The 23,155-nt window shown below is 35.5% G+C and overlaps 1 protein-coding gene across 4 annotated transcripts; it reads left to right on the plus strand.

The window, feature by feature from the left end:
- The first annotated feature begins 312 nt into the window (after positions 1 to 312).
- On the plus strand, positions 313 to 22,769 carry slmb (beta-transducin repeat containing E3 ubiquitin protein ligase slmb). Of its 4 annotated transcripts, none has more exons than XM_065363137.1 (11): positions 313 to 472; positions 714 to 786; positions 18,810 to 19,038; positions 19,125 to 19,311; positions 19,399 to 19,492; positions 19,572 to 19,742; positions 19,845 to 20,036; positions 20,126 to 20,499; positions 20,783 to 20,861; positions 20,975 to 21,242; positions 21,346 to 22,769. In XM_065363137.1, the coding sequence occupies exons 2-11, from the start codon at positions 715 to 717 to the stop codon at positions 21,363 to 21,365; spliced, it is 1,686 nt and encodes a 561-aa protein (XP_065219209.1). In that variant the 5' UTR covers positions 313 to 472; position 714; the 3' UTR covers positions 21,366 to 22,769. The 4 variants fall into 4 exon arrangements, with proteins under 4 accessions (XP_065219209.1, XP_065219208.1, XP_065219210.1 ...); XM_065363136.1 differs by lacking the exon at positions 313 to 472 and adding an exon at positions 519 to 538; XM_065363138.1 differs by lacking the exon at positions 313 to 472 and adding an exon at positions 519 to 538 and having other exon boundaries at positions 20,987 to 21,242.
- The last annotated feature ends 386 nt before the right edge of the window (positions 22,770 to 23,155 follow it).

Raw genomic sequence — 23,155 nt, forward strand, 5'->3', positions numbered from 1 at the left:
AATGGGGTTCTGAATCCAGTACAAAATTGTAGATTCGTTTCCGAGAAAGTGCAGTGGCTCTGAAAATATCAAAATTGTTTAGTAAATATTCATTTTGTCAAGAGGTTGAGGGATGAAACAATTTTAGGAATTAGGAAATTTGAACTTTCGGATTTTGGAATCACAAAATCAAAATGACTTCAAATTTTACGAAAACGCCGTGTTTTGTTTCAAAAATAGTTCCTAGCTCGACCACAGAAGCGCTACATACAGATGGAATTTTCAACATCACACCGGGCTCTGATTTAGGTTCATTATTCTACCACGAGGCGAATGATAAAATTTATCAAGTAGGTTTCACAATTTTTCTCGTCGATATTTAGTTCAAATGAATTTTAAAACTCGGATAACTACTCGAAAAGGTGAAATAACTCAATTTCGAATCATCTACGTTTCAAAACCATCAAATCGTTGAACGCTGAAACAAATAAAGGTATTATTTTCACCTGAACTCCGATCCTATTCAACAGTGACAAGTTATTTTGTATGTTTAGATGACGTATGTTATTTTCTGGTGTTAACAGTATAGATAGAAACATCATAATAATGTAACGGAGTCTAGAAAGTTATGAAAAAAATTAGAAATTTTGATACTTTTGATAATCATTATTTTTTTCAAATTTTTCTATGATTAAGTTTTAGTTTCTACCATAATTTTCGTTTTAAATTCACAGTATGTTCGATTGTAATCCGGTTGTAAATATGGAAACAGACAAAATCGTCGAAGACGGATTAACGAATACTCAGGTAACACTCTCTGATTCATCCTAGAATATATCACTAATAATTCATTCTCGTGTCTTCAGTTTTGATTAAATTACCATTTTCAAGTTTTCCTTTCAAACACCCAACAGTGGAAATAGGACGCTTCGTAAAATTGGCGATTCATTGTCTCCACTTGTACGTACAACCCCAGTAATTCGTCGTTCAAGTTTATGTGAACTGATTAGGTATTGGTTTTTCGTTTCGTTCGGTAAAACTACTATAAGTACATCGATTGTATTTCGTCTGTGTTTTTTTACCTCAAGAATATACGTAAAATAATGAAGTACCGTCAAGTATCGGTTACGTTGTTATGATATGTAAATAAACATGTCTTCGAATGTTTATACACACAGTTTGTTCATAAATTCGAACGCTTCATTGCACCATATTTTTCTTATGCCAAATTGCCGAAATGTATTTTGTGTTAGCTGTATTATCGTCCAATTATCCATTTCGGAATTCGTTAATATTATTTTCTCAATGGTTAGCGAAAACTGGAGTTGTTTTAATAAGCTATGTTATGAAACACATTGGCATTGTTGATAAGAACCTCGATATTATACTAGCACATAGATGTATTTTACTGCTGTATCGATATAATTGCTCGATCATTATTATTAATGCTATTTGTCATCGTTTTTTTAAAGGACGTTGGTCTTTAAAATCGTTGGAGCCTGAATCATTGCTATGACGTTTTCATTTCTTTCTACTGAATTTCCATTTGTTTTTTAATACCGTTCACAATGATAAGGCAGGCTCGTAATCAGTTTATTCGAGTGGTGATTTCCGAAATTGCTGTTGATGATAATTCTCTGTACTTCGATGACCAAATAATTCATCGAAAGTAAAGTGTTTTTCGAAATTCGAGGTTTTATTTTAATGGTGGATTCGTTTAGTTGAAATGTTGCTGTAGCCTAGGATTCTGTAGGCTTCGTGCATTTGCTGCATTAACGATGCGTAGGTCGTGTGTTGGTATTTCAAGCCAAAAATCTCGATCATCTGTCGTAATGTGTGAGAATTATAAAAGAAAAACACCCCCTTCCGATGTCAGATTACTTTGTTGAGAAAAATGCATGACGATGTAATTTTCTTATGAGGTTTTTTCTGATCCTAATTCTCAGCATGGATCTTTCACGAGTGTTTCAATCGATTGTACTCGATCACTGACGATAATTTATTACATTTTTTTAAGAACCTGTCGCTTTTCTTTCAGCGATGTAGATTCGAAAATAATCAAACTATTTCGTTCGAAGGATTTTGATACGTATTGAAAATTGTGACTCGTCTTCAGCCGGTATTATTATACTCGAAAAGCCTGTATCGTATTTAGGATTAAATTCACCCTCAAGAAAATCTATTTCCTCGCGATATGAAAAAATGTACCTCGTCAATCCCCCTCCCCTCCGTACAATCCGTCTCAGTATCGCTTAAATTCTCATCATCGTCGTATAAAGAGCACAACTTTGCTTACTCAGAAAGCGTCTTAGTCGTCGTCGCCAATCTTCGACAATATTTGCATATTGTTTATACACCCTTAAAATGAAAACTGTTTACAAGACGGATTCGGCCAAAGGATTTAGAAGGAACCGCCGAACAACCTTGAGAAATCCAGCGCATTTAAATTGAAAACCGTGCTAAGTAAATCATTAAAGATACCGTCGAATGTCGTTTGGAAATTAAACCGAGCATCGATCGTTGGGACTATGTATTGTCGCAATGAGTCGACACAGGTAATTAATCAAGAGTCGGGCGTGCAAAAAAAACCTCCCCTGTCCCTTTTTTTATTTTGAAAAACGCGACAATTATCGTTTGGCCGGAGCTGTACCTACCTATCTACTGGGATTGGGAAGATGTTGATTGAGTATTTTTGGTATTATCGATGCCAAATACCTACCACATGTACTCGTACGTTAAGCTGTTTCCAATCGATAAGCTATTCTATAAATTATTATTTATTTATTATTTTTTTTTCATTAAATTTGATCGCACTTTTACTCGATAATGGCGTTTTAGCGAATTATCGACTATGTGCGTGCGATAAATAACACTTTCACTAGTTTCGCCTGGACGATTACAGCGTACGAAAAGCATACCGTTGCCATATAAATGGTAGCTATTTTATTATTTTAAATTGCGTCAATTTTTTGCCATATTACGAGAGGGTATCGTTTCGCGATATGAGAACCGAAGCAAAATAGCGTGAGATGACCCGTGTGAAATTTTCTCATGCTTGAGCGAGCTGCTGATATTTCGCTGAATTTTCAGATTCCAAGTTTTTGATGAGTAAAGGTTGTCTTTTCAGTTTTTTGATGCGAAGAACTTTGAGAGGAGGCATTCAACTTGTTTTAAAAGCAGATGATAATAATATGTAGGTACAAGTTTGAAATTGAAAAAAAAAAAATGAAAACTGATTAAAATTCCACAGTGTTTGTGGCCCAGTCCAGGCTTATGTGCTGGAGGAGTTGAAATTTTTGCCATCTTTTGTTTATTCTTGGTAAAAAAAATCCACTGTCCTGTCTCTTCTTTCCATCTTCTCGTTAGAAATCGAATTTCTGCTGACTTGTAATTTATTCAAAAACGTGATTACTTTTTTTAAATAATCGATTGAGGGACTGAAAAATGAGACTGACTGAGGTTTTCAAGAAGGAAGTGACGTCATCGAATAATAAATTTATGTGCGACTACCTTTTCAATATGAAATACGCGACTGTACCTTACCTACCTTGTTTAAATCTGCGAGGGAGTATGAATAGATGAGGTAATTTTGATTCTTTTTGCCTCGTTTAGTAGATAAATTTTTTTCAAAATATTGGTTTGATAATTACTTATTCATGCTGCAGTTTTTTTTTTTTTTTTTTTTTTTTTTAATAAAAGCACTTTTATGAGCCTAGAATTTTTTAGAGGGGGAGGGGCTTGAAAGCTGAGCGCATGGAAATTGATAGTTTTTGGCGTTTGAAAGTCCAAGCTCCCAAAAAACGCACGTAAGACTCTTCCTGAATGTACCAGTATCTGCGTGCTAAATTTTAACCTTCCAGGTCACTTGGGGAAGGGGATAAGGTTCGAAAATTATCAATTCGAGAAGAGAAATACGAGTAAGTCTCACAAAAACAATTGGAAAGAGCGCAAAGATCCATTTTTTTTTTTTTTTTTTGCTGAAAGAGGGAAGAGAACAAGGAGATTGAAAGGCAGCTTACAAAAGTCTTATCTAGTACGCCATTTCAAATTTCAGTTTTGTAGATTAATTTGGTAAAATAGAAGAGGGGGAGAGGAGACATGACCCAATTTCCAAATTGAAAAAAAAAATCGCATTTTTCTCTCCGAATTGCTCTAGGAGGCTTAATTTTAGATACATTGTACAACTTTTGATTTCCTGTCAATTAATTCATATTTGGACTTTTTTTGGCCTTTTTCAAGCCCCCCCTCCCCCACCCACGACCAAAAATTTTGAACAACCGCAAATCTTGGGTCAAGGTGATTCCCACTCAAATCTCTTGAATCCAAAACATCAAACCAAATCTGAACGAATTTCATTGAAATACGCGTAAAACCTTTGAAAATTATCTCGTGGGACCCAAAACAGATCTTGTGAGTAGATCCACGCCCATCTCGATTCCAATAATTACCTATAGTGATGGAGTGTATAAGCCTATCAGGTCAAATTCGGCTCGCTAGAGAAGCTAGATTTTGACATCCATATTTCATTTCATATTTCATTTTTCGAAATTTTGTTTTTTTTCTCTGGGGGATCTCACGGTTTTTTTTTTTTTTTTTTAGGAGCAAACGGTTGTCAGAATGAGAATCAGGGTCTCTGAAAACCTGATTTTCGCACCTATTCTGTATTTTTCCAAAATTTTTCCTCATTTTGAGCTCCAAACCCTATCCCTTTGAAATTTCAGCTTTGATTTATGAGTCAATAATTCAGGGTGTCCACAAGCCTGGAAAACCCTGAAAAGTCAGGGAATTTGGTCGGTCTGGAAAAGTCAGGGAATTTCGTAATTTTCATGCAAAATCCCTGGAATTTGAAAAAAAACCGATCAGTTGCAAATTTTGGATAAGGACCTGTGGTGAAAGGAAAACATTATTTTTTACTTCTCAAAACACAAATTTTCAAACGCTTTTTCCCTCGCTGTTTTCTTTTCTAATACAAATCAAGTTTTATTACTAAAAAATGAACTTCTCACGAAAAAAAGCATCGTTTTTGTGCATCTCGAAGTACAAATTTACAAGAGCTTTCGTCCTACCTTGGGCCTGTTCTGTTTTCTTTTTGAAAATCGACTTCCTTCAAAAAAAACATCATTCAAATTCTAAAATTGTAAAAGTCAAAAAAAACTACTCGTCTCACATAAAAAAAAACTCGTTTTATTCCTATCAAAATGCAAATTTTTAGAAGCTTTCGCCTTCGCTTCGCTCTGGCCTGTTCTCTTTTCTCCATCATTCCAATATTAAAATTTGAAAAACAAAAAAATGAACTTTTCGTTTTAAAAAAAACTTTGTTTTTAGGCATCTCGAAATGAAAATTTTCAAAAGTTCTTGCCCTCGCTTCGCTCGGGCTAGTTTGTTTCTTATTTTAAAATAAACAAATTTCACATTTTTTTGGGGCCTCCAAAAATCTAAAAAAGATATGAAAAATTTTTCTAAGCCATATGAATATTGTATCAATTGGCCAAACTTGATGCATGTTTTATTTATTTATTTTAATTAGAAAAGTTAATAATCAAAGTTTGGCTGTTTTTTATATTTGAAGAAGTATCCAGTTCAAAGAGAAGCGTATGAAAAAAATTACCCCCCCCCCTCACTTCTTCATTAAATAAAGTATGAGTTAAGCATAGAAAATTGAAAAAATGGTCTGGAAAACCTGGAAAAGTCAGGGAAAATCATTTCCACGAATGAGTGGACATCCTGACATTGTTTTCATAGCATATTTTTCGACCCTTATCTACTTTTTTGGTGATTGGGATTTGAAAAAATTTCCTGCTCTCTCTTTTTAAAGAGTTCATTTTTTCAAAAATTTCTCCACCTCTACCTCCTTTCCCCCGAATATTAATCTAACGCTGTATGGAGATTCATATAGGGAAATTTCCGTCTGATAACTTCACTTCTTTAATGTTTTAATTATTTTTTTTTTGGTAAAATTTTGGCACTTGAAAGAAAAATCATGCAATAATACATCATCAGCTCGAAGTTCGAATGGTAAAGAGCATTTTACGATTTTTGGCGAATTTTTGAAATTCAAATTTGGGCCAAAAATGCAAAAATCAGAACTTTACTAAATTGGCCTAGAAATTTGAATTTTTGCACATATCGTATTTTCGACCTCCCGAATTGATTGAAAACAGTCTTGAAGCATTTTGAGCAGTTCTGTAGCCTCCAGCAGATTTTTGAAAGTTGGAATTTCCACGAAATATTACCCAGTGAAGTTGGAAAACTAAAATTGATTTTATAACCTAATTTCGCCCTGCTTAATCGGCTGAAGGACATTCTAAACCGATCTTGGAACCTCCTGGCACATTTCAAAAATTTGGAATTTACAAAATATCTTGACTGAGGGCTCCAAAACCGGAGTGAATAAAATAAATTTTAGTTTTCAAGTTTCATTGGGTAATATTGTGTGGAAATCTCAATTTTTAAAAATCTGCTGGAGGCTTCAGATCTGCTCAAAACGGTTCAAAAACATTTCCAAATTCAAGCTTTTTAAGATTTTTTCGCATTTTTGGCCCAAATTTCATTTTTCAAAATTTACCATAAATCGAAAAATGCACTGCGCCTAAAGTTTGTCGCGCGATGTGAGTAATTTTGTATGGTCTTTCGAATGAGCAGTGTCCGGTTCAAGAATTTTGCAGCCAGTTTGGATACCTCTCTCGTTAGTTAATTTTGCTAATTTGGAAATTCCTCTAAAATTGGTAACGAAACTAATAATACCGTATCACGAGTACGACTCCTGATAGGTAAATTATTTTTCTGTGTTCGGTTTGATAAAAAATTTTGTTCTCAAATTATCAGAGAAATAGTCTTGATTTATCTTGGTGAGATTTTTTTTTTTTTCATTCAACGAAACGTAATATTGTAATCAATTTTATTTTTGTTGGCGTCTTATATAAATCATTGCGATTGTCCTATACGTTTCTTCGAAATACCTACTTACTCATAGTTCATCTCTACCAGCTCATCTTTTAGTTCGCTACTGTTCGAGTTCGTGTTTCTTTCGAACTTGATCCTTTCTCAGGTTTGAAAATATTTCAACCCATAGGTTGTAGGTTCTATTTTATATGTAGTTGCTTATTTATCTCGTTTGATGATGACGAACGAAGTAATCTGTTTCTCGATGCATTTGGTCGACTATGCTCGTACTCGTATTATACGTTTACGTACCTATCTGTATCTATACGATGTGTACAGCAAACACACGCAGCTTTTCGAATACTATTATAGCGGTCGCAATCGCAATAGAAGAAGAGAAGAAGATGTTATTAGCCGACAATAGAGATCTGGTTGAACAATACGTCGCCTACACGGTTAGGTTACTATATGTATAGCATATAGCGTATAGTACTATGTGTATGTAATGTACTCATCGTCGTCGTACTCGACTCGCGTACCTCGTGCACTCGGTACCAGTTTTTCTGAGAGAGTTTCGATGCATCATCCAGACAGAGGGGGGGATATTGAAAACAACGAACTGAGATTTACGTACTATCTTAAACGATATTGTATATATGTAGGTATGTAGATGTACCTAGTCTGAGCTGGTGCCTACTACTATAAAAAGAACCAACCTCACAACTCACTAGTCAGCCTATAGGTAGTATTCCAATATGATGGTGATAAATCTGGTTTCGATGATGTAACACAGCCAATACAACCAGAGAGAAGATCACTGCTCTACTACGAGATGAAATAGTCGCAGTCGCATCCCTAGTACTGGGTTTAACCGCCGCCGTTGTATGAGCCTGAAAACTGGAAAAGGATATTGTGTTCGCGGCTACATCGTCTTCTATACTCCACCCTCACAAACACACCTGCTGATGCAGTTTTTGGGTGGGTTGTGTCGAAGAGAACTTGCCTATCTTATCCTGGACTCTGGATTGCCGAATCTTTTACCTCAGGTTCGTAAGTTTGTGCAGTGTAGTCTTGAGAGAATGAAGATCAATGTTCTCTTTCAACTTCTGTCTCTCTCTGGTGCGATATAGTTCAACGCCCTGAGTGCCTGCCTCTCGTACTCGTGTTCTAACCCTGTTTATGGATGTTTTGGAGACTGCATCGCCAGTCGCGACTTAACCAAAACAACTCGAAGTCTCGAACAATTGAGTCCGGTGATCATAACGATGATGACGACGACGTGTAATCGTAATTAAAACCGCAACTTGACGCGATGCCGGTTGCTTTTTTCCTATTCTTCGTTGACATATTTTACGCGAACGTGTGTAAGAAGCGTTTTTTTCATTTTTCTATCTCTGTCTGACTACCTCTCTCTCTCTCATTTTTATTTCAATGTCTCTATTTTAAATCGACGACGAAGACGACGACGACGATGATTATAATGACTAAGTTCGTCTGTCGTGACGTAAACGTGTAGTTTGAGATTTATGGCAGTCAGAATGGTATACCAGAAAAGAAAAGTCGGTTTACTTCGTATATCTGTTTCAAGTATGTAACAAAGTAACTTTGAAAAACTTTGTATCACACTACACTCGCGAATTGACCTATATAGTGGGCTGAAATTTGCAGCGTGGTCAAATGTGTTTTTTTGAGGTGGTTTTCAATTTTGTCACTACTAGAGGTATGCATCCAATTTCAGTTTTCTAGGTCAATTTAGTAAAATTTTGGCTCTTTACAAATTTTGGGCTGCGTCTGATTTTTAACAAAAAAAAAAAAATTTCCACAGCTTCAGAAAATGAAATTAATCCATCAACGTAAATTGCTTAGAAATTCTTTTTTGTCCTTTATCCTTTTTATTGCCATTATGAGGGAAAAAATTGACCAGAATAAAATTCATTTTAATAATTATTTTAAACGCTATTCAATTAATGCTTCCGGCGGCGACGACGGCGCCAATTCAACCCAGAAGTGGTGACATACCAGGAAAAATTTTTTATTCTTTACTCTTTACCCTTCTTCCATCATCGATGAAAATTTCTTTGCGATGCCGGTTACATAGCCGATGAAAAGGGTTGTACGCGTAAAAAAAGATACCGGGGAAAAAATTCGTATCATTTCAATTTGGCAAAAAAAAAGCAGGAAAAATACCTCGCAGCCGAAAAACATTAAGAGAATTTCCATTAACGCGGCAACCGACGACATCGACGACGGCTGCGATGTTGACCTCATTTTTCCAACTTTCCAATATCTTACTCGTAATACCTCAAACTCGTCGTGTCGTCGTAACCTTCTTGCCATTGTGTTTACCTTTTTGTGTACAAGAGATGACGAATGTAGAGTCGACGTCGTCGTCGTTGTGTACCTTTAGCCTCTGCCTCTATACCTATGTATTACAAGAAGCGCACGATTATATCGTAGAACTACCTACTAAACGTTTATTAAAAAGTTTTCTCGGCGCTTTTAATAAAGAGAGAAAGAGGTAGACAGAGAGAGAAAAGAAAACATTACAGCGAGCTTTCTCAGCGGAGATACAGACCTTGAAAAATGTTGAATAGCACGCGTATCGTTTTCCGTTTTGCGACATTTTATATAAGTTAAAGAAAAGGTAGGTTAAAAGTTGTAATTATTGAGGCACGCTGAAAAGTTCTGAAAACTATAACGCTTACTTATCTGCCGAGGAGTTGCTTTGAAAGTGATGAAATAATGCAAATTTTTGGCAAAAGAAAGGGATCTCTGTTGACAAGACAATGGAGAAGGTAAACTGATTAGATATTCAAACTTGACGCCCTAGAAATCCTAACAAATGATGTGCCACATTACATTTCCAATTTCCTCGAAATTCTGACTTCTGTTAGCAAGCAGCCTCGCGGGGTTTAAAATTCCTATTGTGTAAGCATTGCTCAATGCTCAATTGCTCATACTGGAGTCATAAATAACCAGAGAAGATGATAATGCCAAACTAATTCTTGAGTCAACTTATATGGATTTATCCTGGTTGCAATCTGTGCATCTGAGGGTTATGGGCCAAGCATGTTTCATCTGCACCACCCAGCTCTTATTAGTCTCAAACTCCTGAATGAATTGGTATGGAATGATCCCAAGTCCCAATGGATGGCAATGCACTAATGCAGGCTTAAATTTCAACCTGAATGAAATTGAAATCTTTTTTTTGGAACCCAAAACCAAAACCCTGTCTGAAACAATAGAATAATTTTGTAATCTCTGGATGTGAGGGTTATGGGCCTAGCCTGTTTCATCTGCACCACCCAGCTCTTATTAGTTTTGACTTTTGAACTCCTGAATGAATTGGTTTGGAATGATCCCAAATCCCAATGGAGGGCTACCCACCCAAAATGCAAGGAACCTGGAACCAAAACAATTTCGATCCAATCTAACCTGAATGAAATTGAAATCTTTTTTCTGGAACCCAAAACCAAAACCCTACTTGAAACAATAGAATTTTGTAATTTGTGGATCTGATGGTTATGGGCCCAGCCTGTTTCATCTGCACCACCCAGCTCTTATCAGTCCTGAACTCCTGAATGAATTGGTATGGAATGATCCCAAGTCCCAATAGATGGCTACTTACCCTAAATGCAGGGAACCTGGAACCAAAACAATTTCATTGAAATTTTATTTCTGGAACCCAAACCCAAAACCCTACTTGAAACAATAGAATTTTTGTGTAAACCCAAAATGGATCTCAACCTGTGAGTGTATCAAATTTGAATTATCCAATTCCTTTTGGGTTAGCAGCTCTGCCAAAATGTAAAGCATGGTTGTGATCTATGGACCTATCTCGTGTTTCCCACTGTGCTCTTTTATTAGTTCCAAATAAAATAAATTGTGATGGAATGATCAAAGCCTGGAGAAAGGATGACTATCCAAACCCAAAATATACAGTTTGGTTGCAATTTATGAACCTCTGAATGATGGGCCCAGCATACCTCCTCTTCCTCGCTTGGTTTTTTATTGGTCCTAAACGAATTTGGAATTGGCATGAAATGATTCGAGTCTCAAAGAAGGATAGCTACCCAAAATTTGTAGCATTGTTGCAATCTACCCATGAAGTATGATAATGATGATGAATTTCTGGGTTATGGGCCCAACATAACATACCTCATCTTCCTCACTTCGCTTTTTTATTGGTCCTAAGTGAATTTGGTTTGGAGCTACCCAAAATACAGCATAACAGCATTGTTGCAATCTACCTGTGAAGTATGATTGAACGTCTGGGTTATGGGCCCAACAGTTCTCATCTTCCTCACTTTGCTTTTTTATTGGTCCAAAATGAATTTGGAATTGGCATGGAATGATTCAAGTCTCAAGGAAGGACAGCTACCCAAAATATATAGCATTGTTGCAATGTTGAATCTACCTATGAAATATGAACTTTTGGGTTATGGGCCCAAGGCCCAACATACTTCTTCCTCACTGTGTTTTTTAAGTGGTCCTGATTTGAATTGATATGGAAATTGGAATGATCCAAGTCCCAAGAAACACTATTTAATTTCTGAAATAAATACAGTGTGGTTGCAATGTACAGACTACAGACCTTGGGTTAAGGTTATGGACTTAGCATTGCTACTCAGTCAATGGTATCTGTTGATTGAGCTTGGCCTTGCATGAGGAAAATGCATAGAGATGAAGAAAGGCAATGTAGAATTTGTGGAAGATATGAGAGATATGCAAAATAATCAGCAGAATTGCGCAGTCTGCAGTCAACATTCTCAAAATTAGAGAAACAACTTTGTTTTGATCAAGGAATTTTATCAAACTGATGCCTGTAATGCTCATAAAGTCTTGCTTCTTTAAAAAAATGTTTTATATGTCGTCAAGTTAGTATTGGCGTTTTCTAAAAAAAGGTTCGTCTCATATAAAATTGGTCACGTAGTTAACGTTATGATTATGACTTATGCAATTATGCACGTGAACCTACCACTTGCAGGGTTTCCTGTTGGTAATACTCGCGTGGCGTGGACAAGGTCTTTTCTTTTTTTTCTGTCAATATTGCTTCGCGATCAACGGCCAACTTTCGAGCACATTATGTATTTACGAGTCAAGTTTTTTTTCTTTTTTTGAAAGAAAGGATCGTGTAGATTAGCGCATAGAATCTTTCATGATATTTCCAGCACCTTGGATGATAGGTTTCTGATGTGATCCTTCCTTTAGTAACCAAACAAAATTAGTCCTTCTATCATTCACTTGGAAATTTCAAACTCTGGCAAAAGAAGAAGTCGTAAAGTAAATAGCTAGATGCAGCAACAACCATATCCTTAAGTGTTTTGTAGCATAGGCTGCAGATTGTCCGCCCCCACGCTGACCCAGTAGATGTCTGTGAAGCTGTTTAGATGTCTGTAACCACAGCCATCAATGAGCTCATCTCATTCGATGAATTTTCTTCCATCGATGGCACTGGCATGGCAGCACCAGCAGTACATGTGCCTGTGCGTCTCGCACACGATGATTCACGGTTCGACGAACATCGTATCGCATCGCGACGAGTAGCTGTATTGGCGGTGTCGAATGACGACAAGGTCATCATATTGCGGTTCATCGCCTGGACCTGTGTTTCTTGATGTTTCTTTGCCAAGTGCTTGGTGCCAATAGCCTGAAGAGGTATGTTTGGGTCATCCAAATTTCCATAATTTGGATCAATAGTCAGCAACCTGTTGTGGTACACCCAATTATGCATACAAAGTTAGACATGATGTTGATCAGTCGATCCTAATCTCTAATTACAGCAGATTTGGATTCGATTTCTTCTTGGATTCCGAGTCTTAGATCTAGATTGGAAATTTTGGTCAGATTTTGGGTTTTGGTTCTCAGATGCGGGTGTTATTTTGGTCTAATGTTTAGCCAGTCTTGATCTTTCAACTCTTATATCCACAGTTCATAGTGTTATACATCCAAGTTCAGTTCATTACACCTTCAAGTACCAACTCAATTCATGGTAAAACAGCGTAAAAGAGTACACCACTACTACCTAGTATTGATCACAGGTGAACGACTATACCTTAGTTTTTGCTTTATAAGAAGAAGGCAAGACAGAAAAACACCTAATAACCGAGTCTTTTTTAATCTATTACTACGGCCATTAATCAAAATCCTATATAGTATAAAAATGGACACCGAAGATTGAACGCGAGTTGCTTTGCTACTATCGTCGTCCTGCGCCGTATATACCACCTGAACAGGTTCATGAAGGTCGCCCTATTCACGTACATGGTTAACGAAATGTCTTGCTCTGTGCGATGCCCTCTCTTTGCTCTTTCATACCTTTTTTTTCATTTTTTAATCGTCGAATTATTCACGCAATTGCATTGTAGTCGAATAGTTGTTGGTGAATACTTAAACGAGTATTTTTATCTACTTATTTGGCGTAATTCTCTACAGTAGCTGCAATCTTTTCGTACATTACTGAGCGAGATACTTAGGTGGAACTAGGTATTTTCGGATGAATTTACCCGTCACCTATTCATTCAGGTTTGGCTAATCATTCCCTTTACATAATATGGGTTTTTAGTGTTATGAATTGCGCGTAATTTCCACCATAATTATACTTGGAGCATCAAACCAACGACGACGGTGAATTTGAGTTCAGTTTTTTTTTCATTCGATTGTGCGATTGTGTATGTGGCATTGATACCTGCTGATGAGTGTAATCATCAATTGAATGGAAAATGACAGGTTACAAAATGGTAGAGCACGAAGGGAGCGAAATTTTCGAATTGTAGACTGTTATTCTTTTCTTTATTTTAGATGTGGTGAGAGGATCTATTCAGATTTTAAGATTGAGAAAATTATTTTTGCTTTTCTATATCTCTCAATCAACGCCCCCCCCCTGGGAAAATGGAAGACAAGAGAAAAGGAGAGACTCTAATTACCTAAAAAAGGCGAAAAATTTTCACACCTTGGGTTTTTGCTTGATGCTTAAGAAAAGTGGAATTGTTGTGACTATGAGGACCTCACCTTAAGTTAGCAAAACGAATGTCTGCAAATTATTTGAATTTGAAATGAATCGAATATTTATGAGTGAGAAGTTTTGAAAATTGAAGAAAAATGAAAATAATATTCTGAAGTAGTTTTAAAAGATTCAAGAACTCGTAATTCCTGACGAAATGATACTGAATATTTCTAATTGAAGATAAGAAATGTACAAAAAACATAAAAATCAAAGAGGCATTGAAAATTTTTTTAATTTGAAAAAATAAATAAAGAATACAGAAATGAATCAAAATAAAAAAAAAATAAGAAAAATAAAAAATTAGAAAATTGAAATCAAAATTGAACAGAACACCCAAAATGTGTCCGAGAAAATTTGTCTCAAGTGTTGGAAAATAGAAGATTTTTTTAATGAAAAAATTGAAAAAAAGTAAAAAAGTCAAAAAATAAGAAATTTAAAAAAATGTATATGATTGTTAAAAGCTTCAAACTTCAAAATGACCAATCAAGTTGAAAGTTTTATTTACTCTAAAAAATTTTCGAAAAATTCGGAAATTTCCATTATTATATTCAAGTTTTTTTCCCATAAGTTGAACTTTGATAGCATGACATTTTAAAATTAATGTAGAACATCCAAGAAGTTCTGTTAAAAATAAAGTACATACATAAAAGAGATTGATATGTAGTTTAGTTACAGTGTGTCTCTGATTTGGATCCAATTAATTTTCTACGCAAATTGGCAAATGGCAAATTCCATAACACCAATGTGCGAATTTAATTTACAACACGTTTTGATTTTTATTTTGCATCCATGTTTTGTGGATTACCATACTGGTATACCTACTTATCCTTCAACGAATTATGATGAAAAAAAGTTATGGCAATGAATGAAGAATTTGTTCGATTTTTTTGTATTGAGATTGAGATCCAATTTTTCACACTTTTAAAATACGTAGGTAACATAGGCTGGTACGTACTACGTTCTATGAGTTTGTAAAACAGAAAATCACTCGTGTTGTTAATTACATTCACTTTGGTTGAGGAAAAAAAAAAGAAGATAAATTAAATCACACTCGATTCGGTAGTCGAATTAGGTACACATTACACATGTTACCTAGCCTAGCATACTTATTGAACCATGATGAGAAGAGGAGTATATACGAATTGAAAGTATAAATAATAAACAGAATAATTATACCAAAAATTAATTCGACTTCGTACACATTAAAAATTTCATATCATTTCTTTGCACTTATTTGATTTATTCAATTACCTACATCTCGATAAGCTCTTGTGGGAGGGAAACGAGTAGAAGTACCAGAAACAGAGACAGATAAAGAGAGAGTATGTGAGAATTACTGGTATCGTAATGTTAATGTAAAAGAGTAACAACAGCAGCGTGTAAATAAAAACTAATAAAAAATAAGAAGAAAAAAAAACGTTATTTGCGAACGTTAAAAGACGTAAACAGCTGTTTGAAACTTGTTACTCGGCTCTTTAGTAGGTACTGTAGGTACTCGAGTAATTCGTGTCTAATTGTTGGCATTATTTTTGAATGCGTTTGTGTGCGATTGTAATGTACGATAAAGCACGTAAAGTGGTGGAATGTACGGAAAAGTTCGTAGTTATTTTTTTTCATTATGTCGAGTGGCAACATTGATTTTCCAATCCAGGTGATCGTTCTGTTTTGTGGTCGCACTGGTCGTGACCATAGCCTTAGTGCATGACTGCATGCAATAGAAACACTATGTGACTATTGTCTGTCCAACGAAAGAAATCCCAAATTTGAACTTAATTTCTCAAAAAAAAACACAAAATTGGTGTTTTCACTTTTCATTGACAAATTAGGACGTAACGTCTAAATCATGATACTGAACGAAAATTTTATATTGAAACACACCAACTTTTTTCCCTGACAGGAGAGTACATTTTCAACGATAGCTGAATTCGAATTCATCTTCAAAAATCAATCAATGTCTATTAAAAATGAAAGTAGGTACCTACCTAGGTGATGAAAATAACCAAAATTGTACTGTACCACACTTACCACAGTCATGACATTTTTTTCATCAGTATAGAGCGTGAGGAATTCGTTTTTGAGGGGTCTTGAGCGAAAATTGGAGCTCACTTTTATCGAATAATTTTCTGTTGTTTGCATTCATGGCTCTTTCATCCGATTTTTCAGCCCTGACCATATTTTGTAAACTTAGGAAATGACAGAAATAAGACATCTTGAAGTTGAACCCATGAATCGATTGGCCCCATTTCCCAACCAATCCGAAGTCTTCATCAAAAATTAGTTTCTCTCCAGAAACTTCAAATCGCTCTCGAAGTCATTTTACTAAAGGGTCATTCCACGTCAATTGGACCAAGAAGTGGTAGGGGGGTTCGGCGATTTTTTTGAAATTTTTCCTGCGGAAAGACCTATTGAAGAGATGACCAATGGCTCAAATCGCAGCCCTCTAGCCCATTTTTAAAGGCAGCCAGGGGGTGTCAAAGTTTTCAGTGAACCTAAAATATCATCCATTTCAGCAGTGGATTACTCGATTACCGCGATACCTACCAAAATGGAACATTTTCCCATAGTTAGGGGTTTTGAAAGGCTTTTTGGCGATATCATAAAAATCAATGTTGCCACTTTTTTTTCGTACAAAAAATTAGCTCAAAAAGTTTTGAAACGTAGTTTTCACATCGTTCCGACTCTCAAAAATTCTGAAAAAAATATATTATTGACAACTTTTCAAAATTGGGATGGTAACATGTTGCAAAGTTGATTTAAAAAAATTCAAAGTTTGCAAAAAATGCGATTTTTTGATTTAAAACATGAAAAAAAGTTTTGATAGGTGAAGTTGACCCATTTGACCCCTATTTTACGTATCTGCTGAAAATGTTGAAAAAAACCCTTTCACTCGATGAAATGAACTCCTCACAAAAAAATCAAAATTCAAAAAATATGAACAAATTTTTATTTTTTTGTTGTGAGTGTAATTTTTATCAACTTTTTCATGAAATACACCAGAAAGAGGTCAAAATAAGACAACTGAATAAATTTTAACTTTTTTTGATATCTGAAATTGAAAATTGAATTTTTTTGAATTTCGATTTTTTTCATTTTTGTGATGAGTTCATTTCATCGAGTGAAAGGGTTTTTTCAACTTTTTCAACAGATACGTAAAAATAGGGGTCAAATGGGTCAACTTCACCTATCAAAACTTTTTTTCATGTTTTAAACCAAAAAATCGCATTTTTTCGAAAAAAACTTTAAATTTTTTAAAATCAACTTTGCAACATGTTACCATCTTAATTTTTTAATATGTTGTTCAGCATGAAAAGTTGTCCGTAATATATTTTTTTTCAGAATTTTTGAGGAACCAAAAAGCCTTTCAAACCCCCTAACTATGGGAAAATGTTCCATTTTGGTAGGTATCGCAGTTATCGAGTAATCCACTGCAGAAATGGATGATATTTTAGGTTCACTGAAAACTTTGACACCCCCTGGCTGCCTTTAAAAATGGGATAGAGGGCTGCGATTTGCGCCATTGGTCATCCCTTCAATAGGTCTTTCCGCAGGAAAAATTTCAAAAAAATCGCCGAACCCCCCCCCCCCCTACCATTTCTTGGTCCAATTGACGTGGCTAGGCACCTCTCGAGTCTCGACTCTCAATAAAACTATTAAACATAACAAAATTATTTATATCTTTCGCCATCTCATTTCTTTTCATTTCATTTTAAATTGTATGTATACGACTTGGTGTGGGATTTTTTTTGAATTCATAAAAGAGAAACAAGACCAATATGGTCATTGAAAATTTCGAGTCAGTAATTCGAGTTCCAAGTGAGATTTTATCACGTGTGACTAGTTGTAACACTTTGAACTTCAAGAACTTTTTAACGGGGAATTTAAGAGCTTCGGGGGAAAGATCATCGTGAAGAGGATGAAATTCTGAACATTTTCACATTTTGAAAACCCTACGTGTTCACTGAAGTCTGAAAATTCAGAGTAACGTCTCAAACATGAAACATCACACTGATGCAGCTGCTTTTTACAACTTCGAGTCAACGTTACTCAAAACTTTCAGCGAACACATAATATGGTTTTTTAACTGTGAAAATGTTCAGAATTTTATCCTATTCACGCTGGTTTTTTCCGCGAAACTCTAAGCTTTACCGTTCAAAAGTTTTGGAAGTTCAAAGTTGCGACGACGACGTGTTTTTTCTGTAAAGTCAGGATCGACACTCGCGCGCGCTCTGTAGTTCACGGACGGCATACCCGACGGTTTTGAAATCAGCAGGGCCGCTCGAAGAGATACATGTCTTTCCTGTACTGCTGTAGTAGCACGACAGCGGCTGCATTTTTTCACCGTTTGAGAGCCTGCGACTCGCCAGTTTAGTTTATCGAGATTTTGTGTGTATTTTGCATGTAATCTCTTCTGTGTTTTTTTCATTTCTCGTAAATTTCTACTTGTTTATTCGAATTTCATTTTCCGAGTGTTGATTTTCTTCAGTGTCGTGGTGTATCTGTATTCTTCTTTTGAAACAACTGCTCTGCATTCCGATGTGTATACAATATCGTGTTGTTGTGTGTCGTTAACGTATACGAAAGTTTATTCAATTATTCGTTGTGGTACCTTTGTGATTGGTCGGAAGAGTTTGTTTAGGAAGTTACACGGTCGATTAACGAATTATTAATAATATTTTCTCATACCTAAGACGATTATTTCGAATCGAATTACTATGGAGTCGTCGAGTTGAAACTTGAAACTTGCCAAGTATTCTTCCATTGTCCATTGTACGTTTTGCATTAGTCATTTTTTCCCTGTTGTTTGTCGAAAATATACGATAGTCGAATGGCTAGCGATAATCGCCGATTATTAATTACAAATGAAATATACTAGAAAGTTGATCCTCGGGATTATCGTGCTTCGGATTGTAATTAATAATGATATGTGTTTGTGTGTTTACAGTTTGTACCACCAATGACTATCATATACGATACAGCGCGTAAAAAAGAGCCTCCTCCTGCTACGCAGACCGAGCGCGAATTATGTCTTAAATATTTCGAAAAATGGAGCGAGCAAGATCAAATTGAATTCGTTGAGAACTTACTAGCGCGGATGTGTCATTATCAGCACGGTCACATAAATACCTTCCTTAAACCAATGCTGCAGAGAGATTTTATATCCTTATTACCGAGTAAGTCGAGTGTACGTTATGAAAACCTACGTACTGTGTGACAATACGTATATCAACTTGTTAACTCTTTCGACGTTTGTTCGCAGAAAAAGGATTAGATCACGTAGCCGAAAATATACTATCGTATTTAGACTCCGAATCGTTAAATCAAGCAGAGCTTGTATGCAAAGAATGGCGTCGAGTTATATCCGAAGGTATGCTGTGGAAGAAATTAATAGAAAGAAAAGTCAAAACCGATATGTTATGGAGAGGTTTAGCTGAACGAAGAGGCTGGTTAGTATGCTTTCTAGGCCTAAGCCAATACAATGATTTTTTCGTTTTTGTTACCGAAAATGTTAATTTAATTTTATCGTTTTACAGGATACGGTTTCTATTTAAACCTAAACCAGGACAACAGCATCTCGAACACTTTTCATATAGAGCATTATTTCCTAAAATATTAAAAGATATCGAAGTAAGTACGAGAAGACTAATACGGAGTGAAGAAATTGAAATAGGTGTGTTGCTAAACTGCGTATGTGTTTTTGTTACAGACGATAGAAGAAAACTGGGCAAATGGTAAATTTCTATTACAAAGGATAAATTGTAGATCTGAAAATTCAAAAGGCGTATATTGCCTACAGTACGACGATAATAAAATAGTTTCCGGTCTCAGAGATAATACTATTAAAATATGGGATAGGAACAATTTAATGTGTACCAAAGTGAGAAGCTGGTTAAATTAATCGAATAAGAAGTACATCTCGAAGTGGCGATCGTCTCGCAGACATTTTAACTAAAAATTGCATTATTTTTTTCTCTCTAAGGTGTTAACTGGCCACACCGGTTCAGTGCTGTGTTTGCAGTACGATGATAACGTGATAATTAGCGGTTCCAGCGATAGCACAGTTAGAGTATGGGGTGTAAAGTCTGGTGAGATGATTAACACGATAATTCATCATTGCGAAGCAGTTTTACATTTACGTTTTTCAAACGATATGATGGTTACCTGTTCTAAGGTTGGTTACTCTAGCTTTGTAGATGTCTACTGTATAATATTGATACGATATGACGCTAATTTCGGTCATTTTTTTGGCTCGTATTACAGGATAGATCGATAGCTGTATGGGACATGGCGTCTCCGACTGAAATAATACTTCGTAGAGTATTGTTAGGCCATAGAGCAGCCGTCAACGTTGTAGATTTCGATGATAAATATATCGTATCGGCGTCCGGCGATAGAACTATCAAAGTGTGGAATACGACGTCGTGCGAATTCATTCGCACGTTGAACGGCCACAGGCGCGGAATCGCTTGTCTGCAGTACAAAGATCGTTTGATCGTTAGCGGCAGCTCCGATAATTCTATTCGTTTATGGGATATCGAATATGGTATTTGTTTACGAGTCTTGGAAGGACACGAAGAATTAGTCAGATGTATTAGGTTCGATAAGAAACGTATCGTTAGTGGAGCTTACGACGGGTAAGTTCGATTTTCTGTAATAGTGAAGTGGAATGTAGTCAAAATGGTCCGTTGTTACGTCAGGCAAGTCTCGTTTCATATTTTTGAAATGACGAATGTGATTGTGGTATGTGTAAGATGAATTGGCTGGGATGGGTTTGTGATTTTTCCACCGGAGGTTAGTGAGAAGTCTTGATACCTCGTGTAACTGACCATTTTGGCTCGTTCATTTCATCACTCGGGGGTATTGAATTTGAATCGTTATTCCAATTTATGATAATTTTGTGTTTCCTTTCGTTTGCAGTAAAATTAAAGTATGGAATTTAACGGCCGCACTTGATCCACGAACTCCAGCGTCATCGTTATGTTTACGAACTTTAGTCGTAAGTATACAAATAAAAAGCTGCGTCCTTTGCCTCGCTCGGAGGGGTGAAGGTTTAATCGTTAACGTTCCAATGATGTATTTCATATTTTGTTTGTGTTTTTCTTTTTGTTGGCTCATTCGCAGGAACACACTGGACGTGTATTCAGATTACAATTTGACGACTTTCAAATTGTCAGTTCTTCTCACGATGATACGATATTGATTTGGGACTTCCTAAATTATAACAGTTCGGCGGATGAACCTAACAACCATCCTCCTCAACATAATCCCAATAATTTTCCTCCATTACAAATACATCCGATTCATGCGAATCACGCGAATCATGTGAATGCAAATGCCAATGCTGACTTTGCTGCAAATCAAAACCATAATAATGCCGGTTCGTATAGTTTCTAAAAGCTTAAGTTTAGTATTAAACGGTGGACGTTGAACTGTAGTGATGATGATTTCTAACCGATGTGACTTTTTTTTTCATGTTGCAGAATCGGAAGACGAAGCGTGAAATATCGGAGGAGAACTTTAACGAGTACTACATAGATATTATACGCGGATTACTTAGTGGCGTAACATGCCTAAGAATATTATGACTGTTACGAGTCACTGCCTATTGCCACTTCTTTTTTGTACTGTGATAATCATTCTCGAAACGAAGAAAGGATATGTTACGATAATTATACTGTATTTTGTAGGATCGAAGCATCCTTTAAATGTTTTGTACGTGTATTGAATTTGTTGTATGTTTGTCTGAGTGTGCGTGCGTGCGTGTGTAATATTAACCACATTTTTAAGTAGTGTTTCTCTCTCCTTTTCGTCCCTGTATTTTCTATTTCATGGTTTATTTATATTTTTAAATGTATACATTTCATTCAAGCGTTCTAGATGGTACGATGTATTTATTATTTTTTTTTTTTAAAGGGGCGAATTCGATATTATAAAAGCGTGTATATGAGGCGATGTATAGTATTTTCAGTATCTGCTACAGAAGATAAAATATTTATGGTATACGGTATCGTATATGCGGGGATTTCTTGATAGAAAAATTGAACGAAATTAATCAATTGTTCTTTATTTTTTTTTTGATTTTTTTTTGTTTCTCTGGTAGCACGATCGTACGTATTATTTTTGTATCGTAATTTTATACGAGTAATAATTTTATCGGACTTTTTAAATATGTATTTGTTAGAATTTTCTTTCTGTTTTGTTGTCGTTTACACGTTGCGTTTTCTTTATTATTTTCTTTTGTTTTGTTTTTCTTATGTATTATGTATTTTAAAAGATTTTTTTTATTTTCTAGCTGCGTGCGAAGAAAGGAAAAAAACGAATTTTCGCTTCGAAGCTGTGCAATATTATAAAAAAAGAGGTTTTAAGCACAAAATTTACCATTTTTAAAACGTTTATGAATTTTAATCGTATTTTGAATTATCGAACCGTGTACTGGCGACGTTGCTAATGATTTTTTTTTCTTTTTTCGTTATTGTTGTACGTGTGTGTATTCAGAAAAAAAAACTCGTAGGATTGTCCGTCGTTTTCAAATTACTGATTTAAAAACTAGGATCGGTTCTCGAGGTTCGTTTGTGTTGCTTTTTTACGCGTTGAAATTTTATTTTTATTTTTTAACCAGTCTACCATGTTGGGGTTATGGGTTTGTTACGAATAAGGAATGTATCGCAGCCTAATTTATTGAACAAATTGTAAACTATAGATTATATATATTTCTAGGGTAGTGCGAAACAATCGTTTTATTTCCTCATCTCTTTTCTTTCTCTCCCTTTCTTTACTATTTTTCATGTAAGATATGATCTTTTTTGTATATATTTCTCAGTTTTTATTTATGATTAATTTGTAGTATTAATTGCGTATAACACTTGTAAATAACAAGTTTTGAATAAAGCTGTTTACGAAAATATATCGTCGGTGTAGTTTTCAGCTTCAGTAGCCGTTGATCGGATCGTGTAGAATTTACTTGATCCTCGATCTTCATCGCAGTAAGTAAAATGAAAGGTTATGAATAATGCCTTGCAAGAAAACCACTCGAACTTGCAAAAATGGGATTGCCATTTGAAATTTAACCCAATTCTGTAAGTTTTCCCAATATTGGAAATCAGAGCAGCAGACTGATTTTTTTTTTTGTTTTAAAGAAGCTAATTGCAATTTTGCTTCCGTGCACCAAGCCAATATTGTCCAGACTCCAGAAGATGACTTCAATTCAATGCGATATGCGATATTATTAGAAATTTTGGAATCGAATATAATTAATTATTCATTCCACAATGGACAGAACGTAAATTGAAA

The sequence above is a fragment of the Planococcus citri genome, chromosome 4 (assembly GCF_950023065.1).
Source record: "Planococcus citri chromosome 4, ihPlaCitr1.1, whole genome shotgun sequence".
NCBI lineage: Eukaryota > Metazoa > Arthropoda > Insecta > Hemiptera > Pseudococcidae > Planococcus > Planococcus citri.